Source organism: Trematomus bernacchii, unplaced genomic scaffold, assembly GCF_902827165.1.
Source record: "Trematomus bernacchii unplaced genomic scaffold, fTreBer1.1, whole genome shotgun sequence".
In the NCBI taxonomy this organism is placed as follows: Eukaryota; Metazoa; Chordata; class Actinopteri; order Perciformes; family Nototheniidae; genus Trematomus; species Trematomus bernacchii.
This window is the reverse complement of record NW_022987582.1, coordinates 10,724,139-10,743,519: the sequence shown is the minus strand read 5'-3', so window position 1 is coordinate 10,743,519 and position 19,381 is coordinate 10,724,139. Positions and strand designations below refer to the sequence as shown.

The following is a 19,381-nucleotide window of genomic DNA, read 5'->3' as shown; positions in this document are numbered from 1 at the left end:
CCATGCTGTATTCATAAATCTTTATTACCAACTGTACAGACTTCAGTATACTTTTTAGTAACCCACAACTTAACTTAAGTATATACAAAACATTAAATAAGTGTATTTAGTAAGTATTTATGTACAAACTATAACAAAAAAGCCTTGCAAAAATATAAATAAATATATATTTATTACAAATAAATTAAAAGATGCTCTTATATCTCTTTTTAACCCTCCTGAGAGACTTGAACCTTTAAGACGCCACACGGCATCATTTCTTGATAAAGATGAACCCGGCCTAAAGGAGTGAACAGGTCAGGCCAGTGAAGCGTAGATCACAGAGTCATCATCATCACCAGCTCTGGACCTGAGGAGGATATTATGGGATGGTTAAATGATGGTGTTAGTGGACTTTAACCAAACTGCAGCACGTGGAGGTGATGCGGGGACAGCAGCCTTATAACAGCAGCACTGATGCCTTATGCCAGAACCATTCTTTTAATCATATATGAAAAAAATAAAAATTGTATAGTCATTTTACTAGAAATTCAATTGTGTTGTCATTAAGGCTGTAGAATACTATAGACATATTATATGGTGGGTTATAAGCTGGATAGTTATATTTTAAGCAAGAAAATATATTTGGACTGAGTATTTAAAATGTTGGGAAATACTGAAAACATGAATAAATACACACTATATATATTTAATTTATAGTATAATTATTTGCAAAATAACTGGGACTTTAACTTAGGGTTTTAAGATTTCTTCCAGACTGATGGGCAAGCAATATTAATCAGATTTAGAGGTCGTGTGATTGCTTGTAAAGCCAATGCAAATATGAAAATGATGTGTGCCTAACGGTGCAAATTGGCTAAATGTATACGTTTTAAATTAGAGGGAAAAGAATCCTGAATATTTTCACTGAGAAAAGTAAAATATCAAAGTTTGGGGCGAGAGGAGGGGGCGAGAGCTCACATGACGTCAGTTACTGTAAAGGCCTACAGCTGTCAACATTGGTAAGCTAAATAAAATGATAAACATCATTTGACTGTCCTATTTCGTTTTTAAATGTGTTATTTTATACAGTAAGGTGACTAAAGACTTCACATGAACTTGACGTGCTACATTGAGTATTGAGGAGCTGTGATCAGGTGGTTATTCGGACAGTTACCTGCTGTTCATGTGATGAGTGGAGTTCATGGGTTTAATGGTCACTGTGGCATAGGTCACGTCATCTTCATAAGACATGGGTGCCTGAAGGAAGAGAAGAGTCACTTCATTCAAAATCTGATCAATGTGAGCGGAGATGATATATTAAACATGCCCTATATTTACCTCTTGCTCATGGTGTGACCTCTGAGATAGAGGAGTGATCTCCTGAGCAGCAGGCGGAGGAGATGGCAGCGCCTGCTGGATGTTGGGCTGGATGTTGGCGTAAACACTGTCAGATGGATCTGAGGAGCTCGAGCCTCTCCCACTGAGCCTGAAGTCGAACACAGTCGGCTGAGAGGAGCACATTGGAAATCTGATTAGGTTTTTTGCTGAGTCATCCTTTTACTTCCCTTTATTTCTCCACTGCAGCTGCCCATTGGGAAACTACCATCATGTGCCTTGGCTCTATAATCTACTATTGCAAGTAGGAGAAGTTCAGGTTAGGACATTTCATAATAGGGAAAACCACAGGAAACTGAGCAATCTCACTTAGCACGCAGACTGAGAGCCTTTCCTTACTGTATGTCCCCATTCAAAAGTATTTGTATATGAATTTCAGTTTGAGAGGGAACTGAAATCTGACATTTTAACATCATTTTAAATTAAATGACCTGTAATACTCACTTTTTTCTCTGCATGGGTCCTCTGTTTCAGCCTACCAAGACAACAAAATTAATTAATGTGGAAAAAAACCAATGTATGTTTTTTATTTACTCTTAGATGTCATATTTTACAGAGGTTATTCTGTAAGAAAAGGAAAACAGCAGCAGCTTGTTATTTCTATAAACTGCTGCTCAATAGACAAAATGTGTTGATAATATACTGTATATCTTTTCTAATGGTCAGTTCATAATATATGGCGTACATCTGAAATAAAGGTATTTTTAAAAGATATTAATGAGACTGGCAATAACATTTTGCCCGCACTATGGAGTAGATCATAATTTAATAATATGTTGAAGCCCCTACTTAAAACATTTATATTTTGCCAACGGCAGACAAAATGAGTAAATGGTTAAAAGTGTCAGCATGTAGAAATTAGGATGACACACACAGTCCTTACACACTGTCGTACATGCAGCTATGACAACATTGGGTGAAACACATTGAAAAAAGTTACAAGAAATGTGGAAAAAGAGTATGTGAACAGCAATTATGACATGAGTAAGTCACACTCCCTCCCCCCATCCTCCCGTTACTCACCAGAACAGAAACAGAACTAACAGCAGCGCCACAGATACACACACTCCAATTCCAGCTAAGACAGGGACGGTCTGTTCGCCTGTGGAGAAACACAAAGATCTGTTAGACTACTGCACCTCTGACTGACGACACTTCAGACCCTTGAGCCTCACTAGGGAGATGTTTTGAATTTGTTGTTGATCATTTTGGCCGTTATTGTGTGTATGGCATCTATTTTTGCAAGATTTGTATTTACTTCACGTTATACAACCTCAGCTCCTAAAAAATGTCCGCATTAAAACATATTTAATCCACAAGGTGTGACACCACAGCCATTAAAGCATTTTTATCTGGAGCCCTGTATTTCATTTACCTTTACAAATTTCTACCAAATTGAACCATTTTCTTGGCCTATGTGGCAAAAACAGACACTTTTTCTGGTTTCCTGCACAAGAAAATAAAATGCACTAAAATACACTGTATATTTATGCTCACCCAGACTATAAGGAAATAGGACTATCATTTCCCCTAATGGTGGTTAATACAGAAAGTAATTTAAATATTTTCCCTCATAAAAAAACTACAGTGACATTATTATATTGATATAATCATTTCTTTATCGCAGGTTTTTGACACAGTCATTTTTGTCGTCTAAGGACATAATAGCAACTTTGTATTAAATATACACTTTTAAGCTATTTCTGGAAGAACCCAGAAGCAGTAATATATGAAGATGACACAGACCTTGATATTCTTTCCTCATGGTCAGCATCACCTCAGTTGAGTTGTTTTCCCCCAGCTGGTTCCTGGCCGTGCAGAGGTAGAGTCCGGTGTGGGACGCGTCCACAGAGGGGAGGGTCAGCAGCGGTCCAGAGCCCACCCGCAGCATGGAGCTGAGGCTGGGGCCACTCTGCCTGAACCAGGTGTAGCTGTGAGCTGCGGGGTTAGCGGCACTGCTGCAGCTCAGATTCATACTGCCGCCCTCTACAACATCCAGAGGGTCCATCGAAATGGAAATGTTTTCTGGACGGTCTGAAGAAAGTAAAAAAAAACATGTTGACAGTTTTATCCACCTTGGAGATCATTTTTAAGGCTCACTCAGCAATTTAGGGATTACAATGATAACTCAAAGGCTTAAAGAGAAACTTTGACTTGATTATTTTTCAGACTTTCCTCTTAATTTGTCTTTTTGCTGTGGAAATACTGGATGTGTTCACCTATTTAGGTCTCAAAACATACCTGAAATTGTACAATCTAAGATAGGAAACTGGTTAAAGTGTTCACTCGAGAGCATATTGAGTGCTGAGGGCAGGCTTTATTCACAAGCCTAAAAGGTCAGGAACCAATATAGCATGGCGCAGTCATTAGATTGCGATGAATCTAATCATGCATTGTCATTAGCGAACGTCATGCTTGAATCCACTATGACACCGTTTTTAGTAACACACTGACACACAGACATCTGACCCCAGCCTCCACACACTCACACAGGACGTCGAGGTGCAGCTGGGTGGAGTTGATGCGACTGATGCCGCTCCGGCTGATGTTGTTCCAGGCCTGGCAGGAGTACAGGCCGCTGTGGGGGGGCTGGATGTTGGACACGGTGTGATTCTGTCCTGAACTGATGAGGTGTCCGTCTTTGTGCAGGCTGTATCCGCTCTGGGGCACGGGGGGGTTAGCGTCACTGCTGCAGCTGAAGGTCACCGCACCTCCTTTGATGACTGAAGGAGTCATTGACAGCGTGACTTTCCTGGGAGCATCTGAGAGAGGATGAGGAGGGTCAGGCTTTTAGTGATCAGTGAATCACACATTTCATGGGAAAAAAGTCTCAGTAGCCTATGAAGTAAAATTATTTTATATTAATAGTAATTTTGTCCACTTTCATTGGTAGTTCAAACAGAGGACAAATTAGACTGACAAGAGGCCTGTACTACGAATCCAGTTCAACATACCCTGGATTTTTGAGTTACCCGGTTGACCTAATCCAGTGTTTTTCAAAGTGGGGTGCGCAGAGGCATGAGGAAAAATGGTTATTTAAAAAAAGGAATCATAATTTGAAAAAATTATTGATTAGAAAATAATATGATACAGTACAGTACAATTACGTCTGGGGCTCTGTGTGTGTGTGGAACGAGCCATTTTGTGTGTGTGCGTGCGTGCGCGAGCGAGAGAGAGAGAGAGCGCACTTGTACCGGAGATCGTTGTTGTTAGCTTCTGGTGCTAGCGAGCTACGCTAACGGATATAAGGAGCTTTTTCAACAACAAGGTGGAGGAGACTCCTGTCAGACTGAGAGGCTCAGTGAGCTAAAGGACTCTCTGAGTGTTTAGATAACTTTAGTCTAAGTTATCTCAGTGGGTCTCAAACGTTTTGGTCACGATTAATGTAAACAATTATTTCCGAGGCACACGTTTATATGATCATTATAAAAAAATAAGAGAATAAATGAAAAACAGGTATGAAATACTAGTAAAAAAAGAAGGGTGATTTGTAAAATATCCATAAAGAAAATATCGAAACAAAATTGGGCTTAACAATTACAGCGACAGGAACATTGCATATCAACTTGTGCTCTAAAATGATTATTTATATCTGAATACTTACATTGAACATTCAGAGCCACAGGGGCAGATCTGACCGTCTCCTGTCCCTGGACGGCACAGTAGTATCTCCCAGCATCCTCTCTGGTAGCCTGGAACCCCGGCTGCGGGACAGGCTGTCCATCTCTGAACCAGAGGATGTTGACCGGTGCGCAGCCCGACACACAGGACAGACGGACCTCCCCCCCCTCTGTCACTGTGCTCGGCTCCACCACTGTGGTCAGCTCTGCAACAGAATCATAATGTCACAAAAACACATTTAATTTATGAGGAATGTATCCTTACTTGATTAATAGTTATTACCTCTTACGGACAAACGAGCCGCTCTCTTGCTTGTCCATCTGTTGATTGTTGTCACGAAATTGAAAAGGTATGCTCCTTCATCATCGTGCTGTACATTATTGATCCGCAGACGGCAGTCACTCCTGTAGTTGCCCACATAGTTTTCTGAGTTCAGAGGGAGCTGTGAGAGGATAAAGCGCCCCGGATGTCCCCGTGCAGGCAGGAGTTTGGACCAGCCCACTGACATGACCCACTGCCCTGAAGGATAGTCGTACTGACAGTCTATGATCACTGACGACCCTCTCAAAGCACACTGATCTCCAGAGGTCACCCCCCAGTCCCCACCCCGCACACCTTTGGGCAAAAATAAAGAAAATATACAGTCAATTTAATTATTAATTTGCTAATAGAATCCATAAAATACCCAAATGTGGGTGTGTCTAACTTGTCAAATGTAACTGTTCTCAGCAAAAGTTGCATTTGATCACAGTCAATACTTTTTCTAAACATTAATACAATTAAATAAAAGGTTCCTTACCTGGCAAAATGACCAGAATAATCAGAATTAAGCTTTCCATGATTAGTTAACCTGCAACATCATAGCACAGGACACAGATTAATATTTTCTATTTACAGGTGAGGACAATGTAAAAAAAGAAATGTATTGAGTGTATCAAAGTTAGTAGTACTCACCAGTTAAAGCAAGAAGAGATATTACTTTGTACATTCATGAGGGATGATTTAAGGAGTGAAAAAGAGGAAGTGGGAGAATGTGGACACCCTGCTTCCTCATGTATTATCGTCATAACATTACATACAGTTACAAGTTTCACACAAACACCAGTAATTAACTAGCAGTGGAACCATTTTAACAGTGGCCTGCTGGTTATTTAACTATATCCATATTGTTGTAGCGTTTCAAGTAGTTAAATTACTTTGAGTACTTACCTAAACTACAAACAAATTTGGGCCATAAAAGGAAAGGAAATCTCTTTACTTTTTTATTCTACCACTGCTTCTCTGATTACCACTTCATTGATTGTGTCCATTGTTTAGAACCAATGAGCGTTCAAGCTTTTCAAAATGTGTTTTTATAAAGATGGAAGTTGCAGATTGTTTAATTGCTTTTCTTATTTTCTCAAGAGTGTACATGTCAGAGTAGATTAGATTAGATGTATTGTCCCCAGGGAGAAATTAATTTTCACAGCACTGTACATGTAAGCAATATACATACAATATATAAACAACAATAATAACACCTGACAACAACAGATAGCGACACACATGGCAGATACACTCAGCGAGGCCTGTTATTTAAGACAGGAATGGCTGACAGAATCAAGCTTTTTCCAAAACGAGCCCTTTTATATTTCAATGTTCTGTACCTACGCCCGGATGGCGGTGGGCCGAGGTACTGGTTGAGTGGGATGTTACCAGTGGTGGAAAGTAACAAAGTACATTTACTCAACTACTGTACTTAAGTACAATTGTGAGGTACTTGTACTTTACAGCTTTTGGTACTAGTTACTTTTTAGGTTTAGAATATTTGCTAATTCATAATATAAATCAATTATTAAATAAACGTTGACATATATGTATAGGTTAAGATATCCAGCAGCAGTATATAAAGTTATTTAAATTAGCTCTACCTTTACCAGTTGGGATTAAAACACATACATCTTCATAATAGTTACCCAGTAACTCAATAAATGTACAATTCTGAAATGGGACATTACGCATAATGAGTACCTTTACTTACTGGACACTGTGGTGATACATAGAGAATTTCCTCTTACGGCTTCTTAGTCACAAGTCATTATTTATATGCTAAATATATAAAACTGAGGTCACTGCAGTGCAACAGAGCTTTTTCTAAATGATATGCTGCTCTTGCATCGTCTTGGGCAACACGATCCCTCCTCCTCCACAGGGTGGTGTTCCTGGACTGTGCAGCAGATGTAGGACATGCAAATCACTGGTGGGGTTACAATAAGTAACTGGTGAATAAATACAATACTTTATTAAATATTATATGACCATGCTTGAAGAAGAGAGAAACAATGCTCTTATAATAACATTGCTTCAACTTCTTATTAAAGTGTACAGATCTTCAGTTTATCTTCCTCTACTATGACATGAGGAACTGTTGTGATTAAGTTATGTCTTTTTGTTGTGACCTGTCGTAACTTTAAGAACATTACCCCTACAAAAATATTTCCATTGCACCAACAGAGACAATGACACATATATTGCACCAAAGGGGTCCACATGCGCAAGATGTTAGGGGGGAAAAAAGGTGATGCATTAGTAGCTGATTGCCAAGTTGAGTTGTGTGTGATGCAAGAAGAAGCTGAGGTTTCAAGAAGAGTCTTCAGAGACATTGTGTGGTTGTTCTTTGTTCGGTTTGAAGTGCTTTTGCAGAATCATTTCAAAATTGCCAAAACGTAATAGTAGAGTTTTATTTCCCTACATTTTGTAAGATCACGTCTGCGGTCAAGATACCGTAAACTGTACGATTGACAGTTTAACACTTCAACAATGCAGCTGTTGTGAAAATGTGACAGTAAAATAGTGAAACCCCCCTGCCCCATATTATCAATCACAAGGGATGAAATAGTGAATTAAAACAGATCAATAACTGGATAGCTTTTTTTGGAGTAATATTGCAATAGATTTATTTTTGCTATAAACAGGTATAAAGATATATATAGATACTAATGGCAGGTGTAAATTAGAAACCAAAAAGAAATAGAAAGAGAAAAAGAAATGAGGAAGCAGGCGAAAAAGAACTTTTCCAATGTCATACCGCAATTAGTGCTGTGAACTTTTCACAGAATAAAGCGAAAGTGCATTCTGGTGTCTTTTGATAACATGACTTTATTGCCACAATGTTTCTTGGTTAGCAATGCTTAATAACCAAATATGACTCACTGTCAGGACTGCATGTCTTATTTTAAATGTTTTGCATACCAAAAACAGATAACATTGGCTGTAATTACTTTTATTAAAAATCAAAACTAAGTTAATTAAGTTGACATGGCATACATTTGGTCGATTCAATGAATGTAAGAATGAAATGAAGTAATGTATTAATTTTAATGATTGAGATTCATACCTAACCTTTAACCCAACCTGATTAGTCATCAGTGCTGTTGACTGTCATCAGTGCTGTTGACTGTTTATTAACTGCAACCATTGCAACATACACCTAAAATATAAGAGTAATAGATTTGTTCTACAGTGTAACAAAGTGAATGTAATTCTACATTATTTCTGTCATTGAGACTGATTTAATGGAAGCAATCTATATCAACTGAATAGGTGTTGCAGCATTAGCAAACAAATAAGCCTGTTAGATTTAGAACATGGTTGAATACAATGTGGAAATGCATATGTGTAAAATATGACATATCGTTTATAGATGTCGAATCCTTTTCAACAGGTTTCTTCCAATAATATGTATTGAAGTATAATTGTTTTCATATGTTTGAATACACATTGTTTTGACTTTTCATTGGTCAGAGCCAGGATGCAAAATCAACGCTAGCAACGGTACATACAGTACATACTGTGGATATGGATGCAAGCAGTCTGAGTTCTGCTTCATCAGGCAGCATACAGTGGGAAGATGCATAGAAAAAAGGCAAAGACATGCAACACGGTCAGGATCTGGACTCCCAGTGTGCACCATGTTAGTGAACTGCAGAGGATCCATGAGGACACGTCTGACCCAGAACAGTTTAGGTATCATCAGAGTTCACTACGGGTGTGTCCTACGATGTGAATGTGAAGTACTGAGCCTTCACATGAAGAAGTGTTGTACAGCTGAGGAAGAAGAAAGGAAACATCTGAGAATAAAAAATAAAGTCATAGAACACAATTAGCAGCATAAAAGAGCCATTGTAGAGGTCGGGGGGAGCGGTCAATTATTGAAAAATAGTTTCCAAGATTATAGATATTAAATTAGATCTGAAATTGAAATGGTAAATTAAAAAGAAAAAACTCACAAAATGTATAAAACAAGCAGACGCTGCTTTTGAATCTACCTCAGAATATTACCAACCTCCCTCCCCGCCCTGACATTTTTTTTTTTTTTTTTAGCTACAGTACAATGTCTCCATTTGACTACATTTAGTGCAGATCAAAATGTTCAGCTGTTAACATTTTCTTTAGGTGTGTATTACAGCATGGATTGGTTTGTGCAACTCTTAGACTCTTTACAGTTGGTACAATATAATTTGGGTCATATTTGTGTTTTATTTTAGGGGCACATCTTTGCTGGATTATTTTGAAACTACATATTTTATCACCACATAAGAGAGTCCTACTGTATTAGTGTAACCATATCATTTGAGTGCATTTGACCTGCACACTAACATGTTGATATATTTAACTATCCAAACTCAGATATGTATATATGTACATTTAGATGATCAATGCTTTACCTTGTTGTGATATCTTGTTTTAACAGTTACAATATCATTTTATTTAGAATTTTAGTATTATTTTTGTTTTTTTGTTCAATCTCACTCTGTTGCTTCTTTTAACTCCTGGATTTCCCACTGGGATTATTAAAGGTCCATTTTATCATATTGTACACATTCCCATGAATATACATGATCTGTAAACATATGTGGACCATTTCAAGTAAAAAAAGACATACTAAATTGGAAAAAGTGTATCCATATGGTAACTTAACAGAGAGTTGTATAGTGTTATACCTGATGTTCCTCTTTGTTGCTCCCAGTCAGCAGAGAGGCTGCTGCAGTAAAGTGTAAACAACGTTGGGGGAGTCCTTGGGCTTCCTCTCACCCCCCAGTGGCAGGTTGTGGATCTGCACCTGGTCCACGCTGAAGAAACAGCATCAACAAACAGAACCATATGAGCTCCTCTGTACATCTGACTCAGATCAGATCAGAAAAGTAGCTCCAGAACCATTCCAATGCTTTCGAATGTCTGAAACCCGGGATGAGAAATGTATTGTCCTCTCATAAACGTGAGGAAGGTGTTGGATATCAGAGAAGAAAGGGAGTGAAGACGGAGGAAAAGACAAAGGGTTTAGAGAGAGCATGTGATGACATGAAGATAAAGAACAAACCGATGTGGTTGTAAAATATAATGCCAAACATGAAACAGTAGATTGCTGCTGTGGCCAACAACTCAGACACATGGTGTGAATGAAAAAAGGAATAAGACAGAGGGAAACAGAGAGAGAGAGAGAGAGAGAGAGAGAGAGAGAGAGATGTAGTTCAGAGGTCAAGAGGAAGTGGCAGAGATGGAAGCAGAAGGTGGTTACCTGGACAACTTGGAGTAGTGGACAGTGATGTAGTTAAGGGCGGGGCTTTTAACTTCTGTGATTGGTGGAGCATCTTTCAGAGGGACGATAGCGGGATGGCTGTCACTCAAGTCCTCTGACTCCTCCTGCACACACATACACATACACGCACACACACACACACACACACACACACACACACACACACACACACACACACACACACACACACACGTCAAAAATTAGATAATTTGATATATTTTTGCATGCTTTTAAAAAAATTATCCAACGCTTAATTGTGTCGTGAGTTGTGTACCGGTATGTCGGACATCTTGCCCTTTCTCACTGGAAATGTCTGCTGGGCTGACTCATAGAACATGGTGTCGGCTGTCACTGAGGGACGCTGGGGTCACACACACACACACACACACACACACACACACACACACACACACACACACACACACACACACACACACACACACACACACACACACACACACACACACACACACACACACCACACACACACACACACACACACACACACACACACACACACACACACACAACAAACAGAAAAGAGAAAATGAATGGGTGTTTTTTAATGAATAGCCTTTAACAGAGAGTTATCAGATAATTAAAGCCTGTTTTTAAATTGTTTAAAGAAAATCAAAAGATTAGGCATTATTATTATTACATTATTAAAGTTATAATAAATAAGGACTGTACCTTGTTTGCTACTTCTCCTGACTCCATGTCCACCCTGTGCATGTTCTTACTGTGAAGAAGGGGACAATATTATCAAAGCAATGCCAAGTTTTGTCTATTAAAGCAGGAAACTGGTGTTTTTCTTTGTGTCGTGTGGAGGAATACAGAAATAGCCGTTAAGTAAACATGAGTGTACTTCCTGTCACCTGATCATAATGGCCACAGTGAGAGTGATGAGTCCAGCAGACACCCCTACTGCTGATGCCAGGGCGATGACCTTAAGACGACCTGTCAGTGGGAGGACAACAGAGGTTATCTACATGACCAGGAAACAGGAAGAAAAGAGGGGAAGTTAGATAATTAAAAATAGAAATGCGATGGATACAGAAATAGAAGCAGAGAAAGTGGGCCGTGCATCATCCTGCAGGCGTCTAGACTTGTGTTTCCAGTTCTGATTTCCAAACCTCACTCCACTTCTTCTGCCTTCGTCTAGACTCAAATAGTCGTTTTCCACAACACCTCATCACCCCCTTTTCCTCTCCCCTCATAGCGAGAGGGCTTTACATGACTCACTATGACTCATAGCAAAGCAGTCAGAAACCATGAGACCGTACACAACCAGAGCCCGGACCTCATGCTGCGATAATGACAGGGAGGATTCATCACTCATCATGTCAAACACACAGGAACCCATCCCAACGTCCCTCAGAGTAATACAGCTGATAGTCAGACACACAGATGTAAAGATGGGGCGGGGGTGTTTCACTTAGTTTGTCAGTGACACTTCATCTCCCCCCTTTCAATTTGTAATGTGACAATAGCATGCACAGGGACAGTACAACTACACTTAACACAGGGAAACGTTTTCAGCGGATGAACAGATGAACTGCTGAAGGCCTCCAGGCAGTGTGAATGTGACTCTGACACCTTCACAGCTCAAAATAAGAAATCCACTGTAACATATTTCAGTTTCAACTGTTGCTATGATATCATTGAGTTCATATAAAAAACAAAAGCAATTCCTTTGGTGCCGTGCCATTGTTCAGAGGGTCAATTATTCTAAAAATCCAGTAGTTCCAAAAATGTAAAAAGCACATTTGTAGGGCAGACTCATTGTCCCAAATAAAAAAACTAAAAAGGCTATTGTTCTAAAGGCACATCGCTCCGAAGCAACACACTACTGGCTTGTTATTATGCAGGATGATGTATGATAACCAACCCAACAATTGAAACACACTGTAAGCACTTTTCTCCTCTAAACTAGGGTAGCCTGTTCATTGAATATAGAGGAGGATAGTGTTGAAGCAGCCACTCTGAATATTATAAAATGACATGCCTTCAGAATCAGAATACTGTATACTGTATATCCGGTGGAGAATTGGGTTTTGGGGCAGTTGCTGCATTTAAGAATTAAATAAATATAGTAAAACAATTAAGATTAAAACATTCTTATATAAACCTGCAAAATGTAAGTAAGATTTTGCAATAAAAAGATTAAATACAAATAATAATAATAATAATACATTTTATTTGTAAAGCACCTTTCATTACTAAAAGCAATCCCAAGGTGCTAAAATACAAATTTAAAGTAAAAATGTAGCCTTTTATTAAACTTAATTACTTAAGTTTTTAAGTATGTATTGTATGCCCCTTGTAGCACTTTGGGATTGCTTTTAGTAATGAAAGGTGCTTTACAAATCAAATGTATTATTATCATTATTATTATTATAAATGTGCACATTTTACAATGTAAAACATGCATATTAAAATGTATGCAATAGTGAATTAATAATAAGATACTCATGCTGAATTGCACAGTTTAAAAGGGTTTAGCTGCTGACGGTGAAGTCCTAGTGCCAGTCTTTTGAGAGCTCTTAGGTTGATTATGTCATTCCTAACATAGCTTTCATATCAATTGTGTTCATTTAAAATAAACGGATAATATCTACACATATTTTTCCCATTTGTCCTGGACTTTGAAATCCAGCAGTATCTAACCCAGACGCTGATGAGATGAGCTGAGGATAAAGTGTCCATCATGACGTACCTCTGACCCGCACAGTGAGGACAGGAGAGCTGTGGGCTCCGATCCGATTCCTGGCCTCGCAGTAGTACTGACCGCTCTCTCTGGGGCCGACCTCTGAGAAGGAGAAGACGGGACCGGACCTGCTGCCCCAGGCTGCCGGGGAACAGAAGGCTATGTCAGAGGGTGTGGAGGGGGACAAACAGACCGAGGCACACAGAGCACGACGCCTTACCCACTACAAACATTCAGTTAGGTATTGATGATTTTGTAATGTTAACCTTGAGTGGAACCACATTTTTACGATGCTAACATTGTACAGGGCCCCCGTCCAGAGCTAAGCGGTGCCACGTGAAGTTGTCCACTGCTGGGTTGGCCTGGCTGCTGCAGGTCAGGGTCAAAGGTCGGCCGGCGTCCACCACACCGGAGGGACGAGCCAGAACTGAAGTGTTCTTAGGAGGGTCTGCAGAGAGGAACAGAGAGAGAGTACAGAGGGTTAAGGGAGGTGTAGTCTGAAATGATGTTGTGCAAAGAGAAGAGCAAAAAGAGACTGAGAAGAAGGCGCTGGCAAGACCGACAGAAACTCAGGGAAGGAAAGAAGAAGGAAAGAGTAGCACTTAGATCTTTTACCTACATAAAAGTAATAATACCACTGTGTAGAAATACTCTGTTAAGTAAAAGTACAGTATAGTACTTACGTAGTTATTTTTCCAATACTAAGAGTTGTGTCACTGTAACTGAGATACACATTAGTAATATCCATAGTAAACACAGGCAGTACTCACAGAGTATAGAGAGCGTAGCGACGGGGGAGGTCTGGTGTCCTAAGTGGTTCCACGCCGTGCAGTAGTACTGACCAGCGAGGTGAGCGCGCACTGAGGGGAACGTCAGGTTCTGGAGGCTTCCTTTAGACAGCAGCTGGTCACCTAGGATACGATACCAGGCATACCTGCAGGAGAGAAGGTAATGAAGATAATGATGGAAACAATGATGACGTTGGAAATGGTAATAGAACGGTGGCGCTTGTGCTGGATGTGTTGGGGGGCATGTCTCTTCTGCCTGGGGCCCCCAGAGTGTCTTGCAGCGCCACTGTATATTATATAGATGTATTGTTTCAGTTTAAATTACATAACAGTATAAAACATAGTTAAGATGGTCTTTTTTATCAAATGCTTCTTACACAGTTATGCATACTTAAAAATAAAAACTGATAATATGGAGACACACTGACAGGGGTCATTGGGCTGCCGAATGAGTACTTTTGGTATTTTAAATACATTGTGCTGCTTATACTTGTGTACTTCTACTTCAGTAACATTCATAATGCAGGGCTTTGACTTGTAGTGGAGTATTTCTCATAGTGAGGTTGAGTTAAGTTAAGATCAAGTCTGAATTAAAAATATAAGGAGATTAGAAGGAGAAAAGAGAACATTTGAGGATGACAAATGCAGAAATGATGATAATGATGAAAAAAACAGGCAAGAGGGTCAATAAGGATCATGATAAGAAAAACAACATCAGACTCATGTATTATTTGGAAAAACTGAATAAACCTGAAGGAGTTCAGTGGTGGTCCTACCTGCTGGCAGGAGGGTGGGCTTGGCAGACGCAGCTCAGGTTCACAAAGGAGCCCTCTCTGATATCTGCTGCAGGACTCACCAGCACAAGCGTGTTCTTTGGAGAGTCTTAACACACAGAGAGAAAAACAGAAGCAACATTACCACCATGTTCATGTTTGACATTTGGTCAACACCACCAATGAACCATTTAACAGCTACCAACAGCGGATCTATCTATCTAAAAGTATGAAAAACCTGCAGTTTCAGTTTGTGTCACTTACATATGACAGAAGATTCCCTTCTAGTTTAAAATAGAGTTGTTGCCTAATCAGTTCAACCCAGACTAACCTTTGACAGACTAACACAACAGGACTGAAGATAGAAACAGACCTAATATGTGTTAATAAAGGGTTATTGCATAATGTGATTCAGATTTCAGCAGGTAGTTTGGATTCTGATGTGTGCACGAGTTTGAAGTAGGGCAAGGGCACCTTCTCTGTGATAACAAAGCAAACACTCAACACACTTACAAGTGACGTTGAGTAGAAGAGGGTTGGAGCGGTCTGTTCCCAGGGAGTTGCGTGCTACACAGAAGTACTCTCCTCTATCGGTGTATCTGACCTGGGACAGACGGAGCTGAGGCCGAAAACTGTCCGGGATGCTGCCACTCTCCATGTCTGAGGAGCGGATACAGACACAGATTACAAGATTAATCCAAACACTAAATCATATACCAATTTTTCCCTCGAAGGTCACGCATGTTTTTTAGCATTGCATGTTGTCCTGTACCTTTGAACCATGCAAAGCTCTCCACAGGTGGAGCTGCGTCACTACTGCAGGTGAGAGTGACAGACTCCCCCTCCGACAGACCCCCTACTGGGAAGACTGCTATGGAGGTGTAGCGGGGACTGTCTGCAGGGGAAAATAAAAGAAGAAAAAAAAGGAAGGACATTTGAGATAGAATGAAGACAACAAGGACAAATAGGGGAAATGCTAGTGCAGTTTACACTATATTAAATACATGTCATTAATGTAAAACTTATCAGGGCCAATAGCAGGTGTGTACAGTCCCTAAAAGTTATTTATTCTGTGTTTCTGTGATTAACCCCACAATGTGTCTCCATCTGGTTCGAGATACACCACATAAAGCATTTTTAGATATGAGCAGGTTTTGTGAAAACTGTGCGTTTTGCTTTGTAAGAGATTACTCACATCCAAGAGCCAGCGCGAGGGGCGGGGACTGCACGTTCTGTGGTGGGATTGGTCGACAGGTGTACGCTCCAACATGCTGCTGGTCAAAGCGGTTGATGGTCATCCATTTCTCATAGGAGCCCTGGTTCAGTCCGTTCCTGTGTTCAGAGCATCATATCACATCTACAGTGTTAAATATTGACAACATGTATGACTTTCTGTCTAAGTGACCAATAATACACTCATATGAACAATCACACACCTGTACAGTGCCAGGCTCCTTCCTGGAGCAGCACATCCTGTCGCATGGCAGCCTACAAACACAGTCTCTGCAAGGCCAAACATGTTCCTGGGCCTGGCTGGATGCACCTGGACCTGCAGGTCTGAAACACACACAGACAGTCACACACTCACAAGCACACTGGGTGTTTCTCAATGTCGAGGAGGCTTGCTTGGTAGCACATGTACTTCAGAGTCAGTTGCTTCAGGAGCGAGGCAAGAATCCTTCCTAGCCTCGGAAAAACGAAGAATTGTGGAACAGGCTAACAGGTGTGCAGGTGTGCGTCATATGCGAGGCCCCGCCTTAAATGGAGCGCGATTTCCGGCAAAGATTTGGAAATTGGTCCGTGCGCAAAGCATTGTGGGGATTTTAAGACCGCGGAGTCTACACATGTGCAGCCTCGAAATTTCCCGCAACGAAGTACGCCGGCCTCGGTAGAATTCCAAGTATCCTGGACATTGGAACAGTCCTTCGGCGGCACTCGATGACGTAGTATCCTTGAAATAGTGGCTCTGGAGCAGCCTTCCTCGACATTGAGAAACACCCCCTGTCTGCTGCACAGAGCAGGATGGTCAAGAGGGGACAAAACGTGTGAATATAGATAACAGCTTTTACACTTTGATATAAGCATGAAAATTCTCCAGCTGATTACTTACTAGTTTCATTCTGTTATTATATAAAGAGTCAAAGGTTTTTTACAGAGGGAATTTTGTATAAATCTTTGCAACAATTATAAAATCAGGAATACAAATGTAGTCTAAATCCGGCCAATAACGACATATGAAAACACCCCACAGTATCAGTGGGAGGAAAAAGATAAAACATTCCGTCGATTACCAGATACATATTCACACTGTAGCAAAAATATACCTTAATGTGTATCTGTGGATGTTTTCTTTTTACTAGTCTAATAGAAGACAAGGTATGTAGGCAAAATATCTCAAACTGTAAACATTGACCGTAAAGGCAGCTTCTCTTTTGCCTGAACCTACCTGTCACATGGAGGGTGATGGTGTTCGGGGAGGTCCATCTCCCCAGTGGTTGGTCTGTCTCAAACCTGAAGTGGTACTGGCCTGCATCACTCAGCTTCACCACCCGAATCTGCACTGAGCAGCTGGAGTAGCTGCCCCCGATGTACCTGGAACCCACCATCGAGGTGTAAAACATTTATTTAGTAATTCACATTTACAGCATATCAGATTTCAAACATGCCTATATTCGTTCTCCTACCGTGTGCGTCCGCGGTACGACAGGCTGATCTCGTTCGGGTCAGTGTGGTAAGTGAACTCCCTCCGACCCTCTGCAGACACACGGAACCACATGACCCGCTTCACGTTGTGACCTGTGAAGTTAAAGAAAACCACAAAAAAATATGTAAAACGTTGTAACTCTAGATTGTTTTGAGGCTTAATATAATAGTTATAGATATTTGAAATAGCTAAATTAAAAAGAATGGATATGATACCTGATGGGTAGTCATAGCGACAGGGCAGAGTGACAGTTGTTCCCGCCCACACACAGATCTCCCTCCGGGAAAATGACACGCTCCACCTGCTCTGGATACCTGCAGCACAAACATGCTCAATCATAAACAGCATGAAACACAAATGCTACAAGAACATACAAACATGAACAGTTAAAAAGAAGCAAACTAAAACTCACACACAGTCTGCAACGCTTTACACTTAAACAAAGCACTACAGGCTAACAGATGGAGTCTCTACACTCTGCTTTTTTCACCATTTTCTTAATGTTTTTATGTCGGACGAGTTCAGGGATCCAAAGAAAATGAAGCATCTACTGGCTGTCACTTTGACAAAAACAGCTTGCCATATAAAATAAGCTACCAAAGGTTTAGGGAATACATACTTGAACACTAAAAGGAGGTGTACATTTGAACTGCCCACAATTCAAAGTTTTCCTTCAGTGTGGCTCCTCAGAGAAAGACTTGTCAAACCACAGCTTCAAGCGTGACTAATAAAATTGAAGCAGTGAGAATGAGCCTTGATGTGCAGCCATGGTGTCATCCTGTGCTGCTAACTGCCTGCCTGGCTGACTACCTTGCACAAAAGGCAATCAATACTTATAAATAACTGGAGCGTAAAGGCAAGGGCACCTGGCTGCAGGAGCCTATGTGCATAATGGATCCTATAAATCACTCATTCATTTTTCAACTGTTGTTTTAAAGCATGTGTGACACATTAATGATATTTCTGGAATAAAATATAAATATCTGACAGTTAAGGAGCTTCCAGTTCATATTAACCCCTGAAGTTGTAAGAATATTCTCTTTAAAACCATTTCACGTTATGTTTTTACACCTCACAATGAAACAAAGTCATCATTTCTGATGTTTTATTGTGTTTTCTCTTACCTGGCAAAGCTGTAAGGATGGTGCCCAGAACTAACGCACCTGCCAACATCTCCGCTGACACGAGCTCTGTAATGTCACCGGAGAAGGAGAAGCATAGAGCGACACAAAGGTGAACAAAACCTTTATCAGGAAAAAACAGACACAATACAGCTGGTTAAATACGAAGCACTCACCCCTTAAAGTATCTTCATTCGCCAAAGTTACTCAGGAAGAACAGGGTTAGAGGGATGAATGCGACTCGATGGGTGATGGAGGTGAGTTTTTAAAGAGAGGTTGCATTGTGATGACAGTCAGGTGGCAGCAGATGGGAGGGGGAGTGGAAGGGACAGGAAGAGGAAGAGGAAGAGGAAGAGAAAGTCACTTCAGATGCCTTTTAACCCTTAGATGCACGAGTGACTGGACCCTACACTCTTCCATAAGTGGGTCAAAAAGTATTAGACCCGTATTAGAATAATATGTGTTTTTATGCCATTTTTGTCATTTTGGTTAAGAAAAATCACTAGAAATATTTTATGTTGAATTTTTCACTATTTATAATTTTAGACCTTTTTTTTACATTTTGAAAAAAAACGTTTTGAACATAATTGATGCAAAGATCTCCGCTATTATGAGACCCTCACAGTATTCCAGTCCCTTTTCAAAACTCATCTCTTCTCCTATTGACTACTCATAGCCCACCCCCATCAATCCATGCTGGTTGATCAAGTTT

General features: G+C 40.3%; 2 protein-coding genes across 2 annotated transcripts; both read right to left on the bottom strand.

Annotated features, from left to right (window-relative positions):
- Positions 1-6: 6 nt before the first annotated feature.
- LOC117480223 (B-cell receptor CD22-like) lies at positions 7-5,992 on the bottom strand. The gene is made up of 11 exons (XM_034127454.1): positions 5,953-5,992; positions 5,798-5,848; positions 5,281-5,613; positions 4,982-5,203; positions 3,867-4,139; positions 3,124-3,411; positions 2,401-2,479; positions 1,822-1,852; positions 1,321-1,488; positions 1,157-1,239; positions 7-349 (listed from the first exon to the last, which is right to left on the bottom strand). Exons 2-11 carry the CDS (start codon positions 5,835-5,837, stop codon positions 298-300), a joined length of 1,569 nt encoding a protein of 522 aa, XP_033983345.1. The 5' UTR covers positions 5,838-5,848; positions 5,953-5,992; the 3' UTR covers positions 7-297.
- Positions 5,993-7,917: 1,925 nt separating this feature from the next.
- si:dkey-33i11.1 (sialoadhesin) lies at positions 7,918-18,897 on the bottom strand. Its single transcript, XM_034127961.1, has 19 exons — positions 18,846-18,897; positions 18,673-18,738; positions 17,764-17,862; positions 17,529-17,640; positions 17,291-17,436; positions 16,281-16,401; positions 16,040-16,176; positions 15,617-15,739; positions 15,358-15,504; positions 14,848-14,953; positions 14,054-14,217; positions 13,582-13,731; positions 13,293-13,424; positions 11,452-11,533; positions 11,267-11,315; positions 10,851-10,937; positions 10,556-10,680; positions 9,981-10,109; positions 7,918-9,084 (listed from the first exon to the last, which is right to left on the bottom strand). The coding sequence occupies exons 2-18, from the start codon at positions 18,719-18,721 to the stop codon at positions 10,007-10,009; spliced, it is 1,932 nt and encodes a 643-aa protein (XP_033983852.1). The 5' UTR covers positions 18,722-18,738; positions 18,846-18,897; the 3' UTR covers positions 7,918-9,084; positions 9,981-10,006.
- Between the last annotated feature and the right edge of the window lie 484 nt (positions 18,898-19,381).

Bases quoted from the DNA above. Each gene is read 5' to 3' on its own strand.
- LOC117480223 (XM_034127454.1), bottom strand. From the start codon at position 5,837: ATGGAAAGCTTAATTCTGATTATTCTGGTCATTTTGCCAG. The intron at 5,204-5,280 runs GTAATAACTATT...ATTCTGTTGCAG, and splicing joins GGCTCGTTTGTCCGTAAGAG to AGCTGACCACAGTGGTGGAG. The intron at 1,489-1,821 runs GTGAGTATTACA...TGCTCCTCTCAG, and splicing joins GGACCCATGCAGAGAAAAAA to CCGACTGTGTTCGACTTCAG.
- si:dkey-33i11.1 (XM_034127961.1), bottom strand. From the start codon at position 18,721: ATGTTGGCAGGTGCGTTAGTTCTGGGCACCATCCTTACAGCTTTGCCA. The intron at 14,954-15,357 runs GTAAGTGTGTTG...CTGTGTGTTAAG, and splicing joins TCTTCTACTCAACGTCACTT to ACTCTCCAAAGAACACGCTT. The intron at 14,218-14,847 runs GTAGGACCACCA...TCTCTCCTGCAG, and splicing joins GCCCACCCTCCTGCCAGCAG to GTATGCCTGGTATCGTATCC.